At 43.5% G+C, this 27,935-nt stretch overlaps 3 protein-coding genes and 1 pseudogene across 5 annotated transcripts in view; 2 read left to right on the top strand and 2 right to left on the bottom strand.

The window, feature by feature from the left end:
* Positions 1-12,873, bottom strand: part of XPOT (exportin for tRNA) — a 47,002-nt gene extending 34,129 nt beyond the window's left edge. Inside the window, exons 1-6 of one of the 3 annotated variants that reach the window (XM_073020913.1) lie at positions 12,771-12,873; positions 9,499-9,591; positions 8,123-8,256; positions 3,337-3,419; positions 1,592-1,648; positions 232-301 (exon numbers count right to left, since the gene is read on the bottom strand). In XM_073020913.1, coding sequence (XP_072877014.1) covers positions 232-301; positions 1,592-1,648; positions 3,337-3,419; positions 8,123-8,182 — 270 coding nt within the window. In that variant the 5' untranslated portion in view covers positions 8,183-8,256; positions 9,499-9,591; positions 12,771-12,873. Of the gene's footprint in view, positions 1-231; positions 302-1,591; positions 1,649-3,336; positions 3,420-8,122; positions 8,257-9,498; positions 9,592-9,635; positions 11,462-12,770 lie in introns of those variants that run through there. The other 2 variants (XM_008003897.3, XM_073020912.1) reach the window with 2 other exon arrangements.
* Positions 10,096-22,814, top strand: LOC140712819 (uncharacterized). The gene is made up of 3 exons (XM_073021307.1): positions 10,096-10,142; positions 12,509-13,544; positions 20,568-22,814. The coding sequence occupies exons 1-2, from the start codon at positions 10,096-10,098 to the stop codon at positions 13,299-13,301; spliced, it is 840 nt and encodes a 279-aa protein (XP_072877408.1). The 3' UTR covers positions 13,302-13,544; positions 20,568-22,814.
* Positions 20,571-25,975, bottom strand: LOC103238641 (small ribosomal subunit protein uS17-like; annotated as a pseudogene).
* Positions 25,976-26,363: 388 nt separating this feature from the next.
* The window catches only part of C11H12orf56 (chromosome 11 C12orf56 homolog), a 115,892-nt gene continuing 114,320 nt past the window's right edge, over positions 26,364-27,935 (top strand). The window contains exon 1 of the mRNA XM_037996845.2: positions 26,364-26,884. Within this exon, the coding sequence (XP_037852773.1) occupies positions 26,633-26,884 (252 nt within the window). The 5' untranslated portion in view covers positions 26,364-26,632. The remainder of the gene's footprint in view (positions 26,885-27,935) is intronic.

Genomic DNA, 27,935 nt, shown 5'->3' with positions numbered 1-27,935 from the left:
AAAGTTTCCACAATGTGTCATGGAAGCTATGATCATTTCAGTCATTGATATAATATTAAATTATTGCTAAACTCCCACTTCCATGATCTTTAAAACCAGCATCTTTTTAAAAAGCTATAAAATCAAATGGAGGAACACTGATCAAAATCTTTGAGGTAAAGTTCCAAACTCTTGCAAAAACAAGTTTAAATATCTAGTAATTTGAGGTACTGAATGAAATTACGATTTTACCTGAGCTTGCAGCCATGATATGAGCGTCTCCCTAATTAGTTGTTGTTGAACAGTGGTTAGTTCTGAGTATCTGTTCAAAATAGAGAAGAAAAAGAATAATGGCTATATTTAGTATCTATAGTTGTGAAAAATAACAGCCTTAAATATTTAAAAGGGAAAATTTGTATAGCTCTCAATTATCTAAAGTTTCCTAACATAAACTGATTATGCCACTCATCACTGCTTTACAGATAAGGACGAGAGTGGCAGGTAGGATATCAATATCAATCTTTAATTTGTGATTCTATTCATGTTGAAACGAATGACAGCTACACAATTTTTTGAAAGAAAGTATGTTTTGTGGTTTGTGATCTACAGAATAAACCAATAGGTGAACTAGGAATCCTCTCAGTACTGATTTGTTATTTGGATTAATTAGTAAGTCAGAGATTCTGAACACAAGTGCCCATGCAGTCACTTAACTCTAAGAGAGAGCTGTCGTGTAGAAAAACAGGCCTGGTGTTACCAGATATTCTGACTTTTCCAGAAAAGCTGGAAATCTAGATTTTTCTGTGAAATGTCTGGATTTTAATTTTTTTTTTTGAGACAAGGTCTTGCTGTGTTGCCCAGGCTGAAGTGCAGTGGCACTATCACGGCTCACTGGAGTCTCAACCTCTTGGCCTCAGCTTCCCCAGTAGCTGGGAATACAGAAGCAGGCAGCCACGCCTGGCTAATTTTTGAAAAAAATTTTTGTAGAGATGAGGTCTCACTATGTTGCCCAGGCTGGTCTCAAACTCCTGAAGTTCAAATGATCCTCTTGCCTTGGCCTCCCAAAGTGCTGAGATCATAGGCGTGAGCCACTGTGCCCAGCCTTGGATTTTTATATGTAACCAACAAACTCAGCACTTTTTAAATTTTTGAGACGGAGGCTTGCTGTCACCTAGTCTGGAGTGCAGTGGTGTGATCCGGGCTCACTGCAACCTCCGCCTCCCGGGTTCAAGCAATTCTCGTGCCTCAGTCTCTTGAGTAGCTGGGATTACAGGTGCATGCCACCACATCTGGCTAATTTTTGTATTTTTCGTAGAGATGGAGTTTCACCATGTTGGCCAGGCTGGTTAGGCTCAAACTCCTGACCTCAAGTGATCCACCGGCCTCAGCCTCCCAAAGTGCTGGGATTACAGGTGACAGCCACCGTGCCTGGCCAACTCAGCACTTTGAAAACACTCTGGGATATATCAAAACATATCTATAACCTGGATATAACATATACACTGTCAATTTATAACCTGTATTATGGTTTCCTTAAGGAAGAAAAACATTAAATTAAAAAAATGACCTCTCCCCGCAAATCTCAGAGTCAAAACAGTGAGAAAAGCCTTACTTGTATTTAACTTGATGTTCCAGTACTTGAAAGCAGAAAAACTTTACATGATCATCACTGAAAAAGAAAAAAAGAAAATGAGATAAGCAGAATATGAACTGAGGAAAAGAAATCGAAGGCAAAATAGTAATGAGTAACACAGCAGAAAAGTTTCTCAAACTAGACCTTCGGCTTGTTTCATACTTACTGGTCTCATTTTATGACGTTAAAATCCATTTACTTAAAAAGCTATGAGAACTTTAAATATTATGCAATATTTAAAATTTCCGTTAACTCTGACAAGCAAAAAATTACCAAAATATTAAGATGCACCTTGAATACAGTGCTTTGTAAACAGCAAACCATCCCCCTAAATTCCAGATATTAAGATTCCTGGAACAACCCCTTCATTTTACAATAACAGGTTAGGTGTAAAATGACAAATGGCAGAACAGCCAGAGTCTGAGTGAAAGTAGAGATGGTCATCCAAGTCCTGCTTAAAATTAAACCCCAGTAGTTCTATTGATGCCAAATCCAAAGCAAGCAAGGTCACATGGACTGTCAGTCCAGCTTCAAAGTTTCATATAGGAAACTAAATTACAAACATGGTACCCTGGCTTATAAGATGGGGGTAAAAGTAAACACACTAATTACCCACTTCCAATTGTCTTTCTAGGGGAGTGACGGAGTTGCAGTAAGCCAGCTATAAACACTGACAAAGATCCTTTAGAGACCAACAATCTGCCAATGAAGTGAGTATAAAAGAGTTCCTATTTCTGTAAAAAGTTAGTTGAATGCTTTAGAAAGATTTCATAGAAAGCCACACTGCAGAAGGAAAACATCTTGTATATATTTGACATGGCCTACATAACCAGAAAACTCGAGAGGCGGGGACAAATATCTTAAAAATCTATGGATCATCACTCATTGTACAGAGACCCGTGCTTGAAATTGTAGAGGATGGGTTATAGGTGTGACCAACCTACAAATAAAGTGAATGCTAGTCAGTATACAAAGATAAAGACTGTGGTCCAATATCAAAAGATTGGTCACTGAATGATTATATACCTTAAGTTAAAATTAAAAAGATATAGGCCAGGCGCGGTGGCTCACGCCTGTAATCCCAGCACTTTGGGAGGCCAAGACAGGCGGATCACGAGGTCAGGAGATCGAGACCATCCTGGCTAACACGGTGAAACCCCATCTCTACTAAAAAAAAAAAATACAAAAAACTTAGCCGGGCATGGTGGTGGGCGCCTGTAGTCCCAGCTACTCAGGAGGCTGAGGCAGGAGAATGGCGTGAACCCAGGAGGCGGAGCTTGCAGTGAGCCTAGATTGCGCCACTGCACTCTAGCCTGGGCAACAGAGCGAGACTCCATCTCAAGAAAAAAAAATAAAATAAAATTAAGATATATGTCATTTACAATAACTTTCTTTACCAATGTTTTAGAAAAGCAGTTATCACTCTCAATCATAAGATAAGGAAGATTTTCGGCACTTTATTCCAGCTGGGATCTGGTGACAAGTACACAATATATGGCAAAGGATGGTTTTACTGAAAAGTTAATTCTGAAATGGCCAAACTGTTGGTTTACTGCTTTTCTCATTTCTACATGGAATGACTATATGTTAATGACTTTGCAAAAAAAAAAAAAAAAAAAGTCATAAAATGTTTTTATGAAAACACTTTCCAAATACAGGTAAATTTAACAGTCCTGTCATGCCCATAGAAATTTAAACTGTCGTGCAAATTTTGTTTTAATTACCTATATGTCCTCTGGGCTAGAGCTTCTGCACACACCTGCCAGGCATCTGGGGAAATCTTTAACTGCTCAAAATAGGCCAGGGCCTGTAAGATTGCAAAACAAAAAAATGCATTTAGAAAAAACAATCTCAATGCCCTGCTAATACTAAACAAAATATTCTGAGAGTTGCAAACCTATAACAAGTCAGTAAACTTAATAGAAAAACAGCTAAAACATTAAATACAGGCTTCCGAACATATGCAACTTAGGGGTCATTCCTAAAAATAGGTTAAATAAATATAAATTCCATCAGTTAGATAATCAAACCTGTTTTTTTTACAGCAGCAACAACACAAAAATGCCCCACAGACTTCACTGGGTTATTATGAAGAATGAGAGCAAGTGCTTTGTCAACTGCCATACTACTGAGAAATTGCAGAGGATGAGTTAAGGGTGTGATCATTTTATAATATGCAATTATAAAATGGCATATAAAGGGCACTTTTCCTATTTAATAGCACATCTGCTATTAAAGCGGTGATTATAAAAGATAAAACATACTGTGTACCTTATCTGATCTACTGTTACAGAAAAGGAGAGTATTTCAAGTCTTTAATTATACCATGTAAGTTTCCTAAAGAGATTAAAATTAGAGTACAAATGCATGATATAAATTTTGAAAAATATTAAGTAACTGAAAAGGTCAAAGCTTGAGGAAGTTTCTTATCTCTAAGTTTATGAATTCAGGGCCTTGTAATTGCAAGTAACAGTGCCAACAAGGAGTAAGAGTACTCTAGAATGGATGCAGCACAAAGTCCATATGCTCTCTACCAAACTGTTGGGAAAATGGGAGTTACTTCAGGCACTCTTCCCATCAGCATGTTGCACCAGATGCAGGTTTCACATATGGCAATGGACAAATAGTAGTGAACGTCTTGTGAAAAGTATCTCCAACAGACAAGAAAATTGCACAGCAACTGGAAACACTGCTAGATGATTTGACACCAATTATGTACTGATACAAAACCTGACATGAGGTAAAAGAAACATAAGCCTTAGAGAAACCTACTTTCAACTGGTAAATATTTTTAAAACGGTGGTGTCTCCCACTAGTTATGAAATCAGTTTATGGGTACTGAACAATTTTTAAAAATGAAATAGAGAATATTAGATATTCTGACTGTACCCTAGCAAGAATATTACTTTCTGTAACTTTAGTTATTTACGTGTATATGTACATATAAATATATACACACACACTGGGTCATCAAGATGTAAAGTTATTTTTTTCTTTGGGTTACAGATCAAAGCCACTGTATTTATACTTAGGTGATAGTTTCCTATACTATGTAACTGTATGAATGAGGGAATGGGTTTTCATACATGGTCTCAATGGCTGCTCCCACTGACAGAAGACCAGGTAAATGAAAGTGATCAGGTGAAGATCACCAAACATAGTATTAAATATGTGGTATAACAAAAAAATACATTTGGGCTTTGCAGCCAGTTGCTGGCTCAGAGCTCTTAAAACTCTTGGGATTTCCCGAGCAACAGGACTGTCTTTTGTAATTTATAATGAGCCCCTTTGGGCCAGGCACAGCAGTTCACACCTATAACCTCAACACTCTGGCCAAAGTGGGAGGATGACTTGAGGCCAGCAGTTCAAGACCAGCCTGGGCAACATAGTGGGCCCTGTCTCTACAAAAAATTTAAAAATTAGCCAGGAGTGGTGACATGCACCTACAGTCCCAACTACTTGGGAGGCTGAGGTGGAAGGATCGCTAGAGACTTCGAGGTCAACAGAGCTTATGTTAATGAGGTAACTTGCTGTGGGAAACCTAGACAGCCTCAGGATAGGGCTGGTTACCAGAAAGATCAATTGATTAAAGTGTTGGAAATTTAAGCCCTAACTACCAATCTCTGGGAAGGGGAGAGGGGACTGACGATTCAACTCTATAAAAACTTTTGAACTTCCAGGTTGGCAAACACATCGAGATGCTGAGAGGGTGGTGTTCCTAGAGAGGACACAAAAGCTCTGTGCCCCTTCCCCTATACTTTGCCCTATGCATCACTTCCATGTGGCTGCTCATGAGGTGTATCCTTCATAATAAATCAGTACAAGTAAGTCAACTGTTTTTCTAAGTTCTGTGGGCTACTCCATCATCAGAAATATGAGAGGTTCTGGACTCGACTGGTGTCTTAAGTGGGGGCGGTTTGTAAGACTGAGCCCATAACTTGTGGGATGTGATGCTAATCCTGCTAGTGTCAGAATTGAATTGATTTGTAGGACAACCAGTTGGTGTCCACAGAATCAGAGAGCTGGTTGTTGGTACTGGAAAACAGCCCAGAGTAAATAATGTCTCTCTTTAGAAGTTAAGACTATAAGAGCACAGGCAGCGATAAAAGATACTACTAGCTTAGTTGTTTCTAACAGCAGTCCATGAAACACAGGGTTTCCTTTAGGAATATCTCAGAGGCCAGGGGACAAGGTAGAAGTTAATCATGTATGTTGCACTATCACCTAATATTTCACTTACAAAAGAGGGGAGAGGTGGTTTCAGCTGCTAGCAATGTCATGACATACCATTTTCTTTAAATAGTAACAGGTTTTAAGCCAAAGACGAGTGTTTTATTTTTTTAAAAGTGGGAGGCTGGGCACGGTGGGTCACGCCTGTAATCCCAGCACTTTGGGAGGCTGAGGCGGGGAGATCACGAGTTCAGGAGTTTGAGACCAGCCTGACCAACATGGTGAAACCCTGTCTCTACTAAAAATACAGAAATTAGCCGGGCGTGGTGGTGTGCGCTTCTAATCCTAGCTACTCTAATCCCAGCTGAGGCAGAAGAATCTCTTGAACCTGGGAGTTGGAGGTTGCTGTGAGCTGAGATGGTGCCATTCCACTCCAGGCTGGGCAACAGAGCGAAATTCTGTCTCAAAAAAAAAAAAAAAAGGGCAGTGGAAGGAGAGGAGAGATAACCTGGAAGTTTTTAGTTTTTAAACAAAGCCTCTGTATTCTGAATCTATGCATTACTAACAATTAAAAAAACAAAATTCTACGACACTGACAAACAAGTCCTAGCTTTCACCACCTAGTTCTACCCCATACCTTTTTTCTAATGGTTGACTCTATGTGACAAGAGTCAGTTCAACTTTTATTGCCCATGTGAAAAACAGAGAATTACAGATAGACAAGTGAGCAACTGGGGTTGGCAGACAGTCATTCTTCTCACCACCAAACTGAATTGTTTCCACTACTCCCGAACTGCAACAAAAGGGCTGTCAGAATTCACTTTCCTTAAGATTTCTTCCCTTTCATCCAAATAAATTGTTATTCAGATTGGCTAAATGGATACCGAATTATGCCTGGAACTGGATGCTTAAAACGCGTCTGTGACAGAACCCATTTTTATTGACAAAAAGCAGAACTTCTGTATTAAAACCACTAATAATGCATTGGTTTTAATTTTCTGAAAAAGAAATCATGGTACATTTTTAAAAACTGGATGCTGGAACTTAAGAAATGAAAGATTTCAAGAGGCACATAAAAATAACAGTAAAAGCCATTTAATAACTAAACATACAGTCAAAGGCTTTTAATTATAAGCATGCAATAGCAAGCTAGACTAAAGGTAAAGATCTATGATGCTTCAACTATGTTTGAAAGTAGGTAACATAAAACCCTATGGCAAGAAAGATTTGTTTACACAGAGAAGACATGGATTTTAAATATCTTTTGATGTCCTAACTTGTTTGATAGTTTTCTTGTAATTAGCCAGATACTTAAATCTCAATTCCTATTATTTTCCTGTATCTGAAGGGCTACTTATTTAGTAGCAGAGACATGCACATGGTACTATATTAGAAACTAGTTGGGGTTTTTTTTTACTGCTTTAAAAGATTTTTTTCTTAAAGTAAGAATAAAAAATGCGATAATATTTAGTGAGATTGTTAACCTCATTTAGCTCATTTATAGAAAGTATTCTTTGCTATGAAAAGTAAAAAGAAAATGCTTCTTTCCTTTCCACTTACCCTATACTTCAGAATGCCCACATGTCTTTAAAAAAATTAATTATAGGCTCATTCTTTATATTCTCCTATCATTCAGCTATAGTCATGATTATAGTTGTAGGCTACATTAAATTGTTTACATTTATCCAACTATCCCAGCACTTTATAATGGATTCTTGTCATGTAATCATTTTACTTAAGACATAACCTATCATAACTGCTTATTTATGTCTGCCTAGACCATATAACAAGAATGTTAAATATCACTAATGTGGCCGGGCAGGGTGGCTCATGCCTATAATCCCAGCATTTTAGGAAGCTGAGGCGGGCAGATCGCTTGAGCTCAGGAGTTCGAGACCAGCCTGGGCAAGATGGTGAAACCCTATCTCTACAAAAAAATAAAAATAAAAAATAAAAAAAAATCATTAAGTGTTAAAACAGCTTGTATAGATCAAGCCAAGCAATGAGAAAATAAAATACACATGTCTGCTTCTATGGAAAGTCTCTCAAACGAATCCTTTGCATTACAACTTTTAAATAATTAAAAATAATGACTGATGTGGCATAAAGATCCGCCTTGAATCATATGAGATTTTAATACTTTTGTTTGGCCAGGTAAACAGAAAATAAATCACAATACTCACTGTTTCTATATTCAAAATATATTCAAATATCTCAAATTTTTTTGTTTCTGTTCATTTCTACCCAAAGTAGACCTTTGCCAGGTGCATTTTTATTCAAGTCCCCTAATGCCAATCTGTGGTGACATGGTTTAAAAAATGATTCAGCAGAGTAACTTACCCTTTGTCTAAAGTCTGAATCAGCATTTGGATTTAGCCCTAATAGAGCCTGTTCATCCATCCTTGCTGCTATACTTGGAGTTTTCTGGTTACAATAGGCGTGCCCTCTGATCCCACAGAAGAATTTATAAACATCTGCCACAAAAAACAAAGTTGCAAGAAAACATTACTTGATAAACAAATAGATGCTTATCCCGAATAACGTAAATGGATAAAATCATGCAAAGAAGCTTAAATGTTTAAAGAACTTCTTTTGGAACTTATCTAAATTACAATGAAAAGTTAGAGCCTAATTCTCAGAAAAATGGGCTCTGCTAACTACTCCATTAATGTGTAATTTCTAAAAATCTTAAAGTATGCCATTAAGGTCCTCAAGCTTTCTTAGTCTTCAAGATCTTCTTAGTAAGGTATAGAAAGTAATCATTTTCTACTTTAAATAGTAGATGCACCTAATTTATGCAGTATTTTACTTATCTCTGGTACTTAAAAATGCAATTGTGCAAGTGCAGTTAAGTATAAAAATGACAAAACCTATTTTATTACAGTAATTATAATAATTTGTCTACTTACAGATACCAATATCACAAACCTTCTTTAAAACATTAGAATGGCTGACCTCAGAGTTCAATATCCTTTGGAGTGTTTACTAAATACCACAACAGAAGTCTAACGAAAGGAACAGGATAATGAAAAACCAGTCATTCAGCTTTTTAGCAATGGACTTAGTTTTGCATTTTATAGATCTCTGCTTTTGCCAGCCAATTCTAGAAATTTCAAAAAAAAATTTTCAATAGTAGATACAAAAACCCACAAACCAGCCAGGCACAGTGGCTCACACCTGTAATCCCAAACTTTGGGAGGCCGAGGTGGGCAGATCACTTAAGGTCAGGAGTTCAAGCTAGCCTGACCAACATGGTGACACCCCGTCTCCAAAAATCAGCCAGGCGTGGTGGCACACACCTGTAATTCCAGCTCCTCGAGTGTCTGAGGCACAAGAATCGCTTGAACCCAGGAGGCAGAGGTTGTAGTGAGCCAACCCTGCACCACTGCACTCCAGCCTGGAGAACAGAGTGAGATTCCATCTCAAAAAAAAAAAAAAAAAGTCCACAAATGACTTAACACTGACTACTCTTAAGATTTTTTTTTAATCTCTGAGAAGTAATCTACTTCTTCACAATATAGGTTCTAACATTCTCAAATAATAAGCCGCAAAAGGCATCCTAGATTTTGATAGAATGTATATTCATTTGAGCAAACATGAACAAACTCTAAATGATGTGAAAATGTTATTTATTGTCTCAAGACCTGTAAGGTAGGGAGACCGAGTCTTACTACTTCCATTAAAGGCTGTGGGGGGCCGGACATGGTGACTCATACCTGTAATCCCAGCACTTTGGGAGGCCGAGGCAGGTGGATCACTTGAGGTCAGGAGTTCAAGACCAGCCTGGCCAACATGGTAAAATCCCCTCTCTACTAAAAATACAAAAAAATTAGCGGAGCATGGTGGCACACACCTGTAATCCCAGCTACTTGGGAGGCTGAGGCAGGAGAATGGCTTGAACCCAGGAGGTGGCGGTTGCAGTGAGCTGAGATCATGCCACTGCACTCCAGCCTGGGCGACAGAGGGACTGTCTCAAAGAAAACAAAAAAAGGCTGTGGGGTATTTCATTTCAATTATAATAACCAAAGACGCCAAAAGACTAATTGGGTTGGGGGTAGGGGAGAAAAGCCTTTTAAGGGAATAGCAAAGCCAGGCTCAGATCCAGGTTACAGGATACCTACAACATGCTTTTCTATTTTCCTCTGAGCCTGCCTGAATCAAGTAACTCAGGATATGGACTGAGAGCTTTGAAGACAGCTCAGCCCTTTCTCTTATGGTTCATATCATACTTGCAGACTTCAAGGCAGTGTAACTCCCTGCTGCCTTCAGATTATGATCCAAACACTTCTGAATGACTCACTATTCTGCACCCCATGTCAGCAAGGCCAGTGCTAGTGAACCACATGGCAGTTCTCCAATGGTATTCTACATTTCGTCTTTGCACACTGCTCTTTCTTCTTGTTAGTAGGTTAACCCCTGCTGTTCTTTGAAATTCAACATAGAAGCCATCTCTTTCAGGAACACTTATTTGACCCCTATTGTCCAACTCTCCCAAATTGGATTACATGCCCCATCCTAAGCACTGCTATGTTGTCACTGCCAGCTTACTAGTTTTCTCTCACTAATCTTTTTTTTTTTTTTTTTTTGAGACAGTCTCACTCTGTCGCCCAGGGTGGAGTGTAGTGGCACAATCTCCACTCACTGCAGCCTCTGGCTCCCGGGTTCAAGTGATTCTTCTGCCTCAGCCTCCCGAATAGCTGGGATTACAGGGGTGAGCCACCACACCTGGCTAATTTTTGTAGCTTTTAGTAGAGATGGGGTTTCGCCATGTTGCCCAGGCTGGTCTCAAACCCCTAACCTCAGGTGATCTGCCTGCCTCAGCCTCCCAAAGTGCTGGGATTACAGGTGTGAGCCACTCGGCCATCTCTCATAATCTTAAAGGACAAGGACTGTCTTCACTATCCATCACTATGTCCCTAGGACATAGTAGAGCATAGGTTTTGGATTTCAAAGACCTGGGTTTATATCCCCATCTTGTCATTTTTAAATTGGGGCCACTTGGACAACTTACAAAACCTAAGAGAACCCTTTCTATGACATGGGAAAAAGACCATCTGCCTCATAAAGTTGTAAAGGCTTCAAAGAGATAAGGTATGCAGAGCATGGCTGGCACATAGTGAGCCCTCAATAGGTTGTTTATAATTAGAGGCAGGAACATGGGGGATGGAAACTACTTGGGGCATTCTTTTACTAGTAGATCAGCATTTTTAAAAGATAGAAAAACACAAAGAAAGGCACTGGTTCCCTTCGCTCTCCCTAAATGTTAAGAAAATCTGATGTCTATTCCCCTGAAAAATGCACACAGAGGGAAAAAACAATTTCGGAGTTTCTAAGAATCCCAAATTGAGAAGTCCAATAAAAGCTTCCTTGAATTTGCTGGGGCTTTTTTAAAAAAATGCTGGCCGGGCAGGGTGGCTCATGCCTGTAATCCCAGCACTTAGGAAGGCCGAGCGGGGGAGGGATCACCTGAGGTGTACGGAGTTCCAGACCAGCCTGACCAATATGGAGAAACCCCGACTCTACTAAAAATACAAAAATTAGCCGGGTGTGGTGGCACATGACTGTAAGCCCAGCTATTCGGGAGGCTGAGGCAGGAGAATCGCTTGAACCTGGTAGGCAGAGTTGCAGTGAGCGGAGATAGTGCCATTGCACTCCAGCCTGGGAGAGAGTGAGACACCGTGTCAAAAAAAAAAAAAAAAAAGGCTTAGGCTTGGTCAAGTCACTCTGAAGCTATCGGGAGAAAAATCAAGCGGCCCTAAGGAAAACAGCCAATAAACCCAAGGAAACAAACTAGTTACAGTTGTCACTACAAAAAGAATCCTCCACAGAGAAGGCACTTGGACGACCAATATGCAGTGGAAGGCCGGGCACGGTGGTTCACGCCTGTAATCCCGGCACTTTTGGGAAGCCCAGGCGGGTGGATCACGAGGTCAGCAGATCGAGACCATCCTGGCTAACACGGTGAAACACCGCCTCCACGAAAAATACAAAAAGTAGCCAGGTGTGGCAGCGCGCGCCTGTAACAGAGCTACTCGGGAGGCTGAGGCAGTAGAATCACTTGAACCTGGAAGGCACAGGTTGCAGTCGGCCGAGATGGCATCACTGCACTGCAGCCTGGGCGACAGAACGAGACTCCGTCTCAAAAAAAAAAAAAAAAAAAAAAAAAAAAAAAACCCCAAAAATTTGTTTCAATACGGTAAACAATTATGCATCGTGCAAAAGTTCTGGGGGAAGGCGAGCAACATACTTGAAATATTAAGCCTTAACTTTTCCTGGACAGCCATTAAGAATCAAACAATTTGGAAAATTCCTCTACACCTACTGAAGACTGTTTCAAAGACTACGACTGAATCTTTCTAGCCTTTTAACACCACGCTGACAAGTCGGTTTAATAAAACTTAACTCTCCCCCAACCCCCGCCCGCCACAACTAATCAGCACTTTCAAAAAGTACTCGTTTTTCTGGTTACAGGAAAACCTCATGCTTCTCTAGTCCTGCAGGATAGTGAGGAAGATTTGAGAAGAAATGGAGCGTCCGTGCTGGCCAATTACTGCACAGAAATAACACTTTTCCTCCTTTTTGTCCAGGAGTGGGGAAAGAATCAAGTTTGAGGTCTCCACAGTTGATAAGGCTACAACGATGACTAACGGGCTTGGGAACCACAGGCGATGCCGACCCTCCTCGGCTAGCCTTGCTCCCATCCCTCCCCCGATCCCTCCCCTAAAGGAAGCCTCGTGGCAATTCGGGTGATGAAACATCAGGCAACTGGCGGCCACGCACTCGGGACGCGCTCCTCGGCGGCGGCCCCGGATCGTACCCACCCCCACCCGGTCCGCCCAGCCTGGAGGTGCACCGCCATGGAGGGTCCCAAGCCTGCACCCTCCCGGGCGTCGGGACTCCCCCGGGCCGGTCCGCCCCGGCCAACTTCCTCGAAGCCTCACGCGGACCAAATCCGGCCGGGTCCCGCCGCCCCCGATCCCCGAGTCACCTTCCCTATCACTCCATCCCGCCTCCCAGCCTGCACTCCAGATGGTCAGCCAGCGGAGCGGAGCGGCGCGGCACGCAGAGAGCTCGAAGAGCGGCCCTCGTCCTCGTCGCCGTAGTCCTCCGCCACGGCCGCAGCGCCAACGCCAGAGACGGAGGTGGCCGGGACCGCGCGCCTCTAGTCGCTCCGCGTCCCCTGGCACCTTCTCTTGCGTGGCGCCGGGCGGGCAGGCAGGCAGGCAGGCAAGCAAGCAAGCAAGCGGGCGGGGTCGGCGCCCCAAGAAGGGAAAGAGCGCGAGGGCCGGCTAACGCCGCCGCCGCCGCCGCTGAGTCAGCGCGAAGCGCGCTCCTCGCGTCGGTGCCGCGCGGGCGGGCGCCGGCGCCAGCAGTCTCATGGAGAGTGCGGGCGGCAGCCCGCGGGCTGGGGCTGGAGGCCTACAACTCCCAGCATGCAGCGAGCGGGCGGCGCTTCCGGGCGGCGAGGTGCACACGCGCTCCCTGGCGCTCGCCGGAAGGCGTGGTCGTCGGGGCTTGAGGTGCATGCCGGGATGAGGCGTCCGGCACGGGAGTCCCTACCCAGCTCTTGAATCCCCGACTGTGTCTGTCTGGTGTCAGAGCTCAAGCGTCAGGTTCGCCCCGTGCGTTCCACAAAGGCTTCTAGTAGTTAAGAGTACGGATTCACGAATCAAGATGACGTGGTTCTAACCACGTGTGAGTCAGTTTAATTGCTTGTCTACGGCCCCAAGTGTCCCGATTCCAGCAGTGTAAAGATCTGCTGGTGAGTGCTGACAGTTTTTCAAAATTTATGTATTTATTTATTTAGTTATTCTTTGAGACGGATTCTCGCTCTGTCGCCCAGGTTGGGGTGCAATGGCGAGATCTTGGCTCACTGCAACCTCCGCCTCCGGGGTTCAAGCAGTTCTCCTGCATCAGCCTCCTGAGTAGCTGGGATGACAGGTGCGCTCCACCACGCCCGGCTAATTTTTGTATTTTTCTTAGAGACGGGGTTTCACCATGTTGGTCACGCTGGTCTCGAACTCCTGACATCAAGTGATCGCCTGCCTTGGCCTCCCAACGTACTGGGATTACAGGCGTGAGCCACCGTGTCCGGCCCAAAATTTATCTTAAACAGACTAAAATTTTGTCCATCAAAAGAAGGAGAGCATTCTTAGGAAGTCCTACTCACGGGTTCTTTCGATGCCACTAAATGTCACTTCATTTATTTGGTCACAGATTTATTAATGTATTAATGCAATATAGAGGCAGCGTAGGCTTAGGCTGCCTCGACTTGACTGCCAGGCCGCCTCCTTACTAGTTGACCACAAGCACTTTACTTTATCTATCCATGCTTCAGTTTACTAGTATGTAAAATGGGGATTGTAATAGTACCGCCCTCAAAGGGTTTCTGTGAGGTTTGAGTTAATACATGTGTTTGACACACAATGTGCTCAATATTTACATTTCATTGTTGATTATTCAATATGTACGAAATACAGACTAGGTTGCTGCTCCAGACTACAAACAAAATTTGGAGAGGGAGGGATGGTAAGAGCATAGAATAAAACTAATGTAACAGTTTCACGGCTACATTTATATAGCTGGACAAGACACTATACCAGGCATTTCCTATATAAAATACCTTGAATCACTCTTGCATCATGTTTCTAATTTATGTGTTTAAAATGTCAGGCTAGTGGCTACAAGATGTAGCTAAAGGAGAACTGGGTTTTGATTTTTTTTTTTTTTTTTTTAAGAAAGGGTCTCGCTCTGTTACCCAGTCTGGAATACAGTGGTCATAGCTCACTGCAGCCTTGACCTCCCAGTCTCAAGCAATCCTCCTGCCTCAGCTGCCCAAGGAGCTGGGACTACAGGTGCACGCCACCATACCTGGCTAGTTTTGTTTTCGTAGAGATGGGGACTTGCTGTGTTGCCCAGGCTGATCTCTAACTCCGAGGGTCAAATGAACCTCCCACCTCAGCCTCCCAAAGTGTTGGAATTACGGGTGTGAGTCCCTGTGTCAGGCCTTAATTTTTTTCACACGGCTTTCAGTTGGCTTCCTAATGAAATAGGTTCTTTGTTGTTGTTCTGTCATACAAATTTTCTTTTGATTGTAATCCTTGCATGCACTATGTTTCTACTATTCAAATTATTAATGCTAGGTATCTCTTGTTCTACTTCTGAGAAAACCAAAGTCATGGTATTCTCAAGACGAGAGATAATTCAACAAAGCCTGTGAATCTCCTTCATTTGGAATCTCTCTGGGTCCAATCTGTTTTCCACTACTAGGTTGCTGCTGCTAAAGCTATATCATATGAAACCACCCTCCCTAAAAGCTCAGGGACCATCTCCAAATAGGAGGGCGAGTGCGACTGTAAGAGCTGGATTGATGGATGGAATCTGGAGGCTAAAGTAACTCCATCTTTGGTACTAATCTGCCATGTTGGCTTCTGATTAACCCCTGTTCCCGGAAGTCCTCTTAAGATTTCAAGTTGTGTGAGAGCACATACTGTAAATCCTGCCTTTAGGTCAAAACAACCTTGATGTTATTGTGCTTCTGTTGTCTACACATCCTGATGTGGTTTGGCTGTGTCTCCACCCAAATCTCATCTTGAATTGTAATTCCCATAATCCCCTCAGGTTGTGGGAGGGATCAGGTGGAGAGAATTGAATCATGGGGGTTGTTTCCCCCATCCTGTTCTCGTGATAGTGAGTTTTCATGAGATCTGATGGTTTTATAGGGGACTTCCCCCTTTGCTGGGCACTCATTCTTCTCTCTCCTGCCGCCATGTGAAGAAGGACATGTTTGCTTCCCCTTCTGCTATGATTGTAAGTTTCCTGAGGCATCCTCAGCCCTGAGGTACTGTGAGTCAATTAAATCTCTTTCATTTATAAATTACCCAGTCCCAGGCAGTCCTTTATAGCAGTGTGACAACAGACTAATACACATCCCTTCTGAATTACATATACCCTTTCCATATGGGGGTTAATGGCGAGGGGATCTACCGTCTTGTTTCACTGTTGCTAGAGACACAGACATGGCTTCTATTCACAAGTTGCTATTAAATGTTCCTTTCTAAGAAAAAAATTCTCAGGCTAGGATTTCTGCCCTACCTATTTCAGTGTATCTTCCGAGTCTAGGACAGTGCCAGCCTGCTAGTTACAACTCAATAACTGAATCATTGCATGAATTCTTATATTAGCTGTGATGGTCAACTATCAAGTATGAAGGCTCAATACTAATCTTGGGCTGAGTGCCTCTGCAGTCTGTATGTTCAGCATATTCCAGGTCTCATCCTAAAGAATATGCCAATTCAATCTATTGTATTATAGCTGTCTTTACTTGCTGTTTTGTTTGGAATTCATTTTGTGGTTACTTCTTATGTTGAATGTCATACAAAGCCTATCTTCAGTTTATCTACCGTTTATCTACTAACATTAGCTCTTCCATATATGGTAGTTGAAATACCTGGAACTGTAGAAATCTCTTTCAATTTTGTAAACACATATTATTTCAGAACAAATAAAGAGACCGGGCGCGGTGGCTCATGCCTGTAATCCCGGCACTTTGAGAGGCTGAGGCAGGTGAATCACAAGGTCAAGAGATCGAGACCAGCCTGGCCAACATAGTAAAACCATGTCTCTACTAAAAATACAAAAAAAATTAGCCGGGCATGGTGGCATGGTGGCGCATGCCTATAGTCCCAGTTACTTGGGAAGCTGAGGCAGGATAATTGCTTGAACCTGGGAGGTTGCAGTGAGCTGAGATCGCGCCACTGCACTCCAACTTGAGCAACAGAGTGAGACTCTGTCTCAAAAAAAAAAAAAAAGCTGGATGCTGTGATGCACACCTGTAATCCCGGCACTTTGGGAGGCTGAAATGGGCAGTTCAGGAGGTCAGGAGTTCAAGACCAGCTTGGCCAACATAGTGAAACCTTGCCTCTACTAAAAATACAAAAATTAGCTGGGCATGGTGGCACATGCCTGTAGTCCCAGCTACTCGGGAGGCTGAGGCAGGAGAATTGCTTGAACCAGGAGGTGGAGGTTGCAGTGGGCTGAGATCGCACCACTGTACTCCAGCTTAGGCAACAGAGTGAGACTTTAGCTCAACAACAACAACAACAACAAAAAGAACAAATGAAGAAGCACTTGGTGGAATCCAACCGAAGAGGACCTGAGAGAGGTATTACATTTGACCATTCCATATTCTGCCTCCTCCATCCATGAAGGGATGGGCAGTTTCTCATCTCAGATGAAAATGCTACTCATCAACGTGTTGACAAATAACACTATCATTTTGTAACTGCCCAAAAGTCTCCTTTTGTAACCGCCCAACAGGTTTCCTGCTGCCTAGACAGAGCCAATTTATCAAGACAGGGGAATCTCAATAGAGAAAGAGTAATTCACATAGAGCTCCCCATATGGGAGACTGAGTTTTATTATTATTCAAATCAGTCTCCCTGAGCATCCAGGGATCAGAGTGTTTAAGGATGATTTGATGGGTGAGGGAAGGTCAGTAAATCAAGAGTGCTGATTGGTTAGATCAGAGATGAAATCATATTATTTGAACTTTGAGTAGAAGCTGTCCTCCTGCACAGAGTCAGTTCCTGGGTGGCAGCCACAAGATCAGATGACCCAGTTTATTGATCTGGGTGGTGCCAGCTGATCTATCAAGTACAGGGTCTGCAAAATATCTCAAGCACTGATCCTAGGTTTTACAATAGCGATGTTATCCCCAGGAACAATTTGGGGAGGATCAGAATCTTGTAGCCTCCAGCCCCATGACTCCTAAACAATAATTTCTAATCTTATGGCTAATTTGTTAGTCCTACAAAGGTAGTCTAGTCCTCAGGTAAGAAGGGTGTTTTGGGAAGAGGCTGTTATTGTCTTTGTTTTAAACTCTAAGTTCCTCCCAAAGTTAGTTCAGCCTATGCCCAGGAATGAACAAGGACAGCTTGGAGTTTAGAAGCAAAATGGAGTTGGTTAGATCAGATCTCTTTCACTGTCTTGGTTATAATTTTGGAATGGTAGTTTCAATTTTAACATAAAGCATGTATGCTTGCATATGACAATACTTTTATGTATTAATTGCCAACATTTTTGAGCATGTGTACCAAACCCAGTTTTTGTTTGTTTGTTTGTTTCAGAGTTTTGCTCTTGTTGCCCAGGCTGGAGTGCAATGGCACGATCTCGGCTCATTGCAACTTCTGCCTCCCAGGTTCCAGCAATTCTCCTGCCTCAACCTCCCGAGTAGCTGGGACTACAGGGATGTGCCACCACGCCTGGCCAATTTTGTATTTTTAGTAAAGACGGGGTTTCTCTATGTTGGTCAGGCTGATCTCGAACTCCTGACCTCAAGTGATCCTCCAGCCTTGGCCTCCTAAAGTGCTGGGATTACAGGCATGAGCCACCGCACCTAGTCGTAAAACACAGTTTTAAGTGTTTATACATTAATCCTCACAACAACTCTATGGAGGCATACTATTATTATCCCCATTTTATAGACAAGGAAACTGGATTGCATAGAAGTTAAGAAGCTGAATGGGATTCATTTGTAGTCATTGAAATACAAAGAAAAAAACTAAAAAAAAAGAGCTGGGATTGAAACATACATAGTCTGACTCTAGAGTGTGTGCCACTAACCTGTCTCTCAGATGAAGGTCCATTAGGATTGATGACAGTGTAGAACTATAGTACTAAGTCTGTTCTTCCTATAAATATGCTCAGAAGGCCCTTTCTTCCAATGACAAAACCTTATTTGTACCTCTCCCATGTCTCCCTTTTCTTTCAATTGCTGAAGTACTTGAAAGAATGACGATAGATAATATTTGTATGTGTTGTTCCAGTATGGTTTTCACCGTGCCTCCATGTATCTTCTAATTTGTTCGTCTCACATTGTAGGGATGGAGCAGGTATCATCATCACCATTTTAAATTTACAGATGAGGAAACTAAGGTAGATCTATTTTAAGGAATGTATCCCAAGTTACATAACTGGTAAATGGTAGACTAGAACCTTGGACTCTTGATTCAAGATTTCTTGCCTCCAGTACACCACATTTGTTTCCTGTACGTACTCTTCCTTTCCTTCACTTATTGTAATCTGGTTTTTCACTCCGAAGTCACTCAACTAAAACTCCTACAAATTTTCCAGTTGTGGGACTATTTTTATTCATTTATTCTTTTCTTTCAATTTCTCTGTTGACTATTTCCTTCCTCTTCAGAATTCTCTTCTCTTTTGACTTCTGACTCTATATTATTCTTAAACTCCTATTACTTTTTTGACCATTCCTCTTTGTCTTCCTCACCATATCCTTTTGCTCCCTTAGCATGTTTTCTTTCCCAGGCCTTTGTTCTTAGCCATCCGGTTTTCTTTTGCCTGCACTTGCTCCCCTAGCAATTATCTATTTCTGCAGTTTCAACACTCAATTCCATGAAGATGATCTCCAGTTCTGTACTTCTGGTCCTATTATTCTGTACTGCCAACTTGCATTCGCAGATACCCATGTGTCTCACCAGCACCTCAACTCTAACATGCCTAATGGATTAAATGTTTGTGTCTCCCCAAAATTTATACGTTGAAACCCTAACTCCCTGTATGGTATCTGGAGGGGAGGCCTTTGAGAAGTAATCAGGTCATGAGAGTGGAGCCCTCATGAATAGGGTTAGTCCCCTTGTAAGAGGAGCTAGAGAGCTCACTCTCCACCATGTGAGGATACAAGGAGAAGACAGCCAGCCATCTTCAAACCAGAAATTAGGCCCTCACAAGACACTGGATCTGCCAGCACCTTGATCGTGGGCTTCCAGACATTTCTTTTCTATAAGTTTTTGGATTTAAAAAAATTCTCAGCTGGGCGTGGTGGCTCATGCCTGTAATCCCAGCACTTTGGGAGGTTGAGGCAGGTGGATCACGAGGTCAGGAGTTAAAGACCAGCCTGGCCAAGATGGTGAAACCCCATCACTACTAAAAATACAAAAATTAGCTGCACATGGTGGCAGGTGCCTGTAATCCTAGCTAACTCGGGAGGCTGAGACAGAGAATTGCTGGAACCCAAGAGGCAGAGGTTGCAGAGAGCCGAGATCACGCCACTGCACTCCAGTCTGAGTGATAGAGGGAGACTCTGTCTCCAAAAAAAAAAAAGGAAAAAGTTCTGTACAGTGATCATATACTACTTTGATAATCAGAAAATTAAAAAAAAAAAAAAACTTTTTTTTTTTTTTTTTTGAGACAGGGTCTTGCTTTGTCACCCAGGGTGGAGTGCAGTGGTTCAATCTCTGCTCATTGCAACGTCTGCCTCCTGGGTTCAAGCAATCCTCCCTCCTCAGCCTCTGGAATAGCTGGGACTACAGGTGGGCACCACCATGCCCAGCTAACTTTTTTGTATTTTTAGTAAAGATGGGGTCTCACTGTGTTGCCCAGGCTGGTCTTGAATTCGTGAGCTCAAGCTAGCCACCTGCCTCGGCCTCCCAAATTGTTGGGATTACAGGTGTTAGCCACTACAACTGGCCAAAAAATTTAAAAACTGCCTATAATAAAAGGAAAAAAAGAAATTGTTTCATTCACTCTTTGACCATTTATTGAATGTTACCTCCCTCATGAGGTCTTTCCAGATTTCCTCAGCCAGGCTTGTGCTTGATCATATCTTTGACACAGCTTGCTTTTTTTTTTTTTTTTTTTTTTTAAATCTCTAATTGCATTAATATGTTTTAATATGTTTTTGTTGTGTATTAAGTTTGTGTGGTTATCTTACCTATTAGTCATATTTTGTATGTATGAATGAGAAAATAACTTTATTTCATTTCAGGGAGTGGGAAGACATTCAGCCTCAGAACTTATGGAATTGTTTCTTGATGTCTGCAGCCTTGGTGACCTTGAGCACGTTGAAGTTCACTGTCTTGCTCAGGGACCGGCACTTATCCAGCATGACAATGTCGCTGATCTGGACATCCCGAAGCAGGGGAACAGGTGCATGGACATGTTCTTGTGGTACTTCTCGAAGCAATTGTACTTGCGGATGTAGTAGAGATAGTCTCTGTGGATGACAGTGGTCCTCTGCATCTTCATCTTGGTCACCATGCCAGACAGGATCTGCCCTCAGTGGAGATGTTACCAGTGAACAGGCATTCCTTGTCAGTGTAGATGCCCTCAATAGTCTCTTTGGACATCCTGAAGCCTAGCTTGCCAGTTTCCTTTAGCAGGATCCTCTTCTTGCTTTGAACAATGGTCAGCTGCTTGTGATAGGCATGCTCAGTCTCAATGTCCACCATCTTCTTGGCTGCCTGAGAAAAAACTAGACAATTATTATTATTATTATTATTATTATTTTGAGGTAGAGTTTTGCTCTGTCACCAGGCCGGAGTACAGTGGTAGTGGTGCGATCTTGGCTCACTGCAACCTCTGCCTTCCGGTTCAAGCAGATCTCCTGCCTGGGCCTCCTGAGTAGCAGGGACTACAGTTGCGCACCACCACGCCCAGCTAATTTTTGTATTTTTAGTAGAGACGGAGTTTCACCATGTTGGCCAGGATGGTCTCGATCTCTTGACCTCGTGATCCACCTGCCTTGGCCTCCCAAGGTATTAAGATTACAGGCATGAGCCACCACTCCCGGCCAAAACTAGACAATTTTTAAAGATTGAAAGTAAGTGTTATCTTGATTCTGTTTATGGGTAATAAATATTTCTCAGTAAATATCTGTGAAATGTATTGAGTTGAACCAAAAAGAACATAATTATGAGCTGATAGCCACTGAGTTCTGTGTCAAATTCTCTTTGTGTGTTTCATCTCAATGTTCTTTAAACTGAACGCCATTGTCACCAAGAGCTTATGCATAATGGGCTTCTTGGCAGAGAAAGAAGTTGGAAAACAGGTCAGGAATGCTGCTTTATTGGTCCTACTCCAACCATTAATTCCTCTTACAGGAAGTACATGTGCAGCAGGAAGCCTGAGAGGCAGAATAGAGCATTGGAGTATTATTCAGTGAAAGAAAACATGAATCCAGATCATTTGTCTGGTTTTTATAACAATGATGTCTTTCCTTTGTATGTCATCTGATTACTAATAGTAGATATTTAAATTATCAGTATCCACTAATAATAAGTACAGGGCTGGGCGCGGTGGCTCACGCCTGTAATCCCAGCACTCTGGGAAGCCAAAGCAGGTGGATCACCTGAGGTGGGGAGTTCGAGAACAGCCTGGCCAACATGGAGAAGCCCCATCTCTACTAAAAATACAAAAATTAGCCAGGTGTGGTGGTGCATGCTTGTAATCCCAGCTACTTGTGCGGCTGAGGCAGGAGAATCGCTTCAACTGGGGAGGCGGAGGTTGCAGTGAGCCAGAGGTTGCAGTGAGCCAAGATCGTGCCATTGCACTCCAGCCTGGGCAACAAGAGTGAAATTCTGTCTCGGAAAAAAAAAAAAAACTAAGTTGAAGCACTAAGAGATTCCTAAATGAGACACCTTTAAAAAGTCAGGTTCTAGGCCGGGCGTGGTGGCTCATGCCTGTAATCCCAGCACTTTGGGAGGCCGAGGTAGGCAGATCACGAGGTCAGGAGTTCAAGACCTGCATGGCCAACATTGTGACACCCCATCTCTACTAAAAATACAAAAGTTCGCCGGGTGTGGTGGTGGGTGCCTGTAATCCCAGCTACTGAGGAGGCTGAGGCAGGAGAATTGCTTGAACCTGGGAGGTGGAGGTTGCAGTGAGCCGAGATTGTGCCACTGCACTTCAGCCAGGGTGATAGAGCGAAAACTCCTTCTCAAGAAAAAAAAAAGGAAAAAGGTCAGGTTCTATTTATATGCCACATATTCTAAATATCTTACTGTGTGTACTGTCTTTAGTTTCAAGTTGGGGGAATGGGAACACCTGGGGTCCCTAGAACCACTGAAGGGTACTTCTAGTGTGGAATCCTTACATGGTTCTCATGGCTTAACCTACTGGTCACTTCTCCACTAAAAACGTGACCCCAAAAAGGTAAAATTTGCCTTGGGTCAATCTCAGAAAGTTAGACTTGTATCCAATAAGAATAATTTAATATTACCTTGTAGATAAGGAACAGAATGACCATATATGTGACAGGAAATCACATACTTGTTGAACTTATTCTTTCTTTCTTTCTTTCTTTCTTTTTTAAGACAGAGTCACTCTGTTGCCAAATGTTTCTTGAGTTTGGATGAACTTACAAGATAAGGAGTGAGTACCTATCTTTGGTGAATTTGGGTTAACCATGTAAAACAGGGGTATCCAGGCTTTTGGCTTTTGGCTTCCCTGGGCCACACTGGAAGAAGAATTGTCTTGGGCCACATATAAATATACTAACACTAATGGTAGCTGATGAGCTAAAAAAAAAAAAAAAATCGCAAAAAAACTCATCATGTTTTAAGACGTTTTTGAATTTGTGTTGGGCCACATTTAAAGCCTTCCTGGGCTGCATGTGGGCTATGGGCCGTGGATTGATGTAAAGCTTACCAAAAGATAAGGGAATGTGAATGCTTCATATGTCTATAGTGCTCATAGAGTTCATAATTCATCACATAGATCCTCACATTTTACAGATCAGGAAACTGAGGCTTGGAAAGGTTGTGACTGACTTTCCAAAAGTCTGATAGATAACAGAGTTAGTGCCCTAATCTAGTTCTCCTGACTCCAAATCTAGTGATCTTTCCTATATATTTAAATCCTTTTCCTGCAATAGAAATTTTGCTGTTACCTTGGCAACCCTGCGATACGGTGCCTGGAAACCATTGTATTGCCTTCTCTGTGTGCCACAAAGTTAAAAGTTTAACTGAAGTCAGCTTAACCACCAATCTCCCAGTCAAATTCCCTTCTTTCTGTGCTTCATTTTATTTATTTATTTATTTATTTATTTATTTATTTAAATTTTTGATACAGAGTCTTGCTGTGTCGCCCAGGCCAGAGTGCAGTAGGGCAATCTCAGCTCACTGCAACCTCCACCTCCTGGGTTCAAGCAATTCTCCTGCCTCAGCCTCCCGAGTAGCCAGGATTACAGGTGTGTGTCACCACACCCAACTAATTTTTTGTAATTTTAGTAGAGACAGGGTTTCACCATGTTGGCCAGGTTGGTCTCATACTCTTGACCTCAACTGATTCACCCGCCTCGGCCTCCCAAAGTGCTGGGATTAGAGGCATGAGCCAATACAGCCAGCCTGTGCTTCATTTTAACATTTGCTAAGCTTAGTGCACTTGTCACCAAAAGCTTATTCAAGATGGGCTTCTTGGCAGATAGATCAAGTATGCTGTCTTTTTTGGTCCTGGTCCAGTCATTCTGTTTTAGTCTTGGGAAGTGGGTATGAACTAGGAAGCCTGAGAGACACAAAATAGCAGACTAAGGTAAGGCCTTTCCCTTACATGGCCTCACTTTCCACCTCTGATGTTGTAGTCATTCGCCTTTCAACTGCTTTTGTGAGGTGTGGCTATTCAGCAGAGGTGAAGGACCTTTGCCTTTCTGTTGGTTTGAAGCAACAAACTCTATTTAGAGTGGTTTAGATAATGAGTAGTCTTTATTTTGGAGGAAATAACCATGCGGCATCTTTTGTCAATAAAGGTTGCTACGGATGGTGTAGTTCATTCATTTTTCATCCAGTTATGAAGTTAGGAAGGCTCAGATATGTAATGAGATCCTAAGCAAACTTTAACTAGTAGGTCATTTAAAATTTTGCCAGCAAGTGGCACTTCTCTTTACTCACTTGAGTCCCTTAATGTGATCTTAGACTTAAGTCTAGCCAGACGCTGACATGGTGGTGGCTCATTCCTGTATTCTCAGCACTTTGGGAGTTCGAGGCAGGCAGATCACTTGAGGTCAGGAGACAAGCCATGGCCAACATGGTGAAATCCCGTCTGTACTAAAAATACACACAGAAAAAAAATCAGCTGGGCATGGTGGTGCACACCTGTAGTTCAAGCTACTTGGGAGGCTGTGGCAGGAGAATGACTTGAACCCAGGAGGCAGAGGCTGCAGTGAGCCGATATCATGCCACTGCACTCCAGCCTGGGTGACAGAACAAGACTCTGTCTAAAAAAAAAAAAAAAAAACAGTTTAGCCAGACCCAAACATTTATCTTTCCCTTTGTACCAGTGTAGTCTACAATATCTGTTTATCGATTGTTTTATATATATATATATATATATATATTTTTTTTTTTTTTTTTGAGACGGAGTCTCGCTCTGTCACCCAGGCTGGAGTGCAGTGGCATGATCTCGGCTCACTACAAGCTCTGCCTCCCTGGTTCACGCCATTCTCCTGCCTCAGCCTCCCGAGTAGCTGAGACTACAGGCGCCCACCACCATGCCCGGCTAATTTTTTGTATTTTTAGTAGAGACGGCATTTCACCGTGTTAGCCAGGATGGTCTCGATCTCCTGACCTTGTGATCCGCCCACCTCGGCCTCCCAAAGTGCTGGGATAGGTGTGAGCCATCGCACCCAGCCAGATTGTAATATATTTATACCTTCTTTCCACAAGGGATTTGAAGTTGCTTATAACATACAGTGTACAATAGTAAAATATGTAGAAAGGGAGAATATAAAGAATATCAAATTTGATTCAGGGTTGCTGGCAGCTACAGCAGTGAATGATATGGTTTCATTATCAGGTTTTTGGGTCAATGGGGAGGGGAAGAGAATAACTTTTCTAGGATTCGAAATAAAAAATGGAACTTCTGACCTAGAGCATTTCTGTTGTGCCCTTCTCATCTCTCTAACCTAATTAATAAATTACTCTTGGCCTGTAAAAACTAAGGAATACTTACTTTTCTGCAGCCTCAGGGCTATGTAATCAGCATTCTTCAGTCTATCAGCTTCAACTTTTCAAGATGCCAGCTTCACCCACTCATTCTTCTGTATAGATTGCCCTGGGCATTGGAAACAAAACCATATTCCTTAGGTAGGTTTGGGTATGCTCACATCAATTCATGTTAAGAATCCCTTTCTCAAAGACTGGGCAAGGTCTCTTAGGCCTGTAATCCCAGCACTTTGGGAGGCCGAGGCGGGTGGATTACCTGAGGTCAAGTGTTGGAGACCAGCCTGACCAACATGGAGAAACCCCGTCTCTACTAAAATATATAAAATTAGCTGGGCATGGTGGCGCATGCCTGTAATTTCAGCTACTCGGGAGGCTGAGGTAGGAGAATCGCTTGAACCCGGGAGGCGGAGGTTGTGGTGAGCCAAGATCGCGCCATTGCACTCCAGCCTGGGCAACAGAGCAAAACTCCGTCAAAAACAAAAACAAAACAAAACAAAAACACCTTTCTCACTGGTTGGAGAAAGAAGACCTATGTTTACACTCCAACAGCATCAGAAAGCTGTGCCAGGCCATGTCATAACCAAAAGCTAGATCTGTGTGATTGGTAATAATAGGTTTCTAGGGTTAAAAATAAATCGGTAAATTCAACTCTTTCAAGTTTCTAACAGGAAACCAGATTGAAACTGGCTTCCATTACCAATAAAGTTTGTATGGGATGGTGTGATCCGCAACAGAGTAGGCAGTGGTGGGGGCTGGCATGAGGGGCGGGCGGGAGAGACCCTAAAAATCCACCGCCCTTCGGTGGCAGGGGACTTCATGGTGTTTAGCCAGAGGTGCCCATCAACCCAGGCCTAAAGGACCAGCGTCTTGCCCCGCCCATCGCCGTCTGAGGTTAGGACAAAGATCGGGAGGCTGGACAGGGCTGGGGAGGGCGCTCCAGGGAAGCCGACCTGGCGTCGATTCCTACAGTTGCGGCCTGGGTCCCCACGCCTGGGAGAGGAGGCGACGCGGGGCCGGCGGCTTTGTGGCGCGCGGGTTCCAGCGCGGGGGAGGGGACAGAGGGCGAGCTGAGGGCCTCGAGTCCCAGCACTCCGCCCCGCTGCGGGCGCCGCGCATGGCCTGCCCCTTGCAGTCCGGCTTCCCCGCTCGCACGAACAGCCGCCTGGATGTGTTCCTGCGGCGGCATCTGCCGCCCGAGGTCTACGACGCGGTCCGCGCCTATGAGCCATGCATCGTGGTGTCCAACTCGGAGAACCACACCCTCAAGTACGTGGTGCTGAGCGACCGGCTCATCTACCTAACCGAGAACCCACCCAAGTCCATCCGGCGGGTAGTGGCTCTGCGGGACGTCGTGGCCATTGACCTGGTGAGCGGCGCGGGTGGGCAGGCGGGCTCCGGAGCGCAGTGAGAACTCCCGGCTGAGGCTCCCAAACCCAGCCCTCCTGCGCGCGGGGAGGGCTGCCCCACCCCGCCCTCCACTCCCCTATTATCATTTGAGAACGAGGAACACAGGGAAGCTGTGGATTGCTGTGAGCACTCCTAATACAAACACGTTTCCCATTCTCCTTGTGTCTGCCTGTCCACCCCATTCTCCCGCCTCCCCTACCCCCACGTAGGGCTACAGGTTTGAGAACCGAGCTCCCTATCAAAAACACGTTTTAAAGTTGTTCCTTTGTTAACAAATCACCCAGTCAGTGCCAGGCACTGTGCTAGACTCGGAGGATGCAAAAACGAAAGAGGGCCCCTACCTAGAAGCAGTTGCTGGAGGGCTAGAAAGCCAACACCCATGCAAATAAATGCTGTGTGTTAAGTGCTGTTATGTCTCATTTACTTTTTTGCCCCTGATGCTTACAGCATGTTAGGTGCTCAATAAGAATAAATGCATAAGGCCAGGCGCCGTGGCTCACGCCTGTAATCCTTACACTTTGGGAGGCCAAGGTGGATGGATCATTGGGGGTCAGGGGTTCAAGACCAGCCTGACCAACATGGTGAAACGCCGTCTCTACCAAAAATACAAAAATTACCCGGGCGTGGTGGCGTGCACCTGTAATCCCAACTACTTGGGAGGCTGAGGCACAAGAATCACTTGAACCTGGGAGGCGGAGGTTGCAGCGAGCTGAGATCTAGCCACCCGCACTCCAGCCTGAGCGACACAGAATGAGTGAGACGCCGTTCCTTCCATCCCCTCCCCCCACAAAGAATAAATAGATGAATAAGCAGATGCGTTAATGAGATGCGCACCGGACGCTTGGCAATCTCAGGCGGCTCACTTGATCCAAACTGGGCGCAGGGCCTGCTGGGAAATGTCTTGGAAGGAGGGGCGTGGACGCTAGGAGCTGGGCCTGAAAGACGTCGGGCCTGCCACAGCCTGTCCCGGGTTTTCGCGTCCTGCCCCTGTACCCCTTTCCTCCAGGAAT

The sequence above is a fragment of the Chlorocebus sabaeus genome, chromosome 11 (assembly GCF_047675955.1).
Source record: "Chlorocebus sabaeus isolate Y175 chromosome 11, mChlSab1.0.hap1, whole genome shotgun sequence".
Classification (NCBI taxonomy): domain Eukaryota; kingdom Metazoa; phylum Chordata; class Mammalia; order Primates; family Cercopithecidae; genus Chlorocebus; species Chlorocebus sabaeus.
Note: the sequence above shows the minus strand (reverse complement) of the source record. Positions and strands in the feature narration are given on the sequence as shown.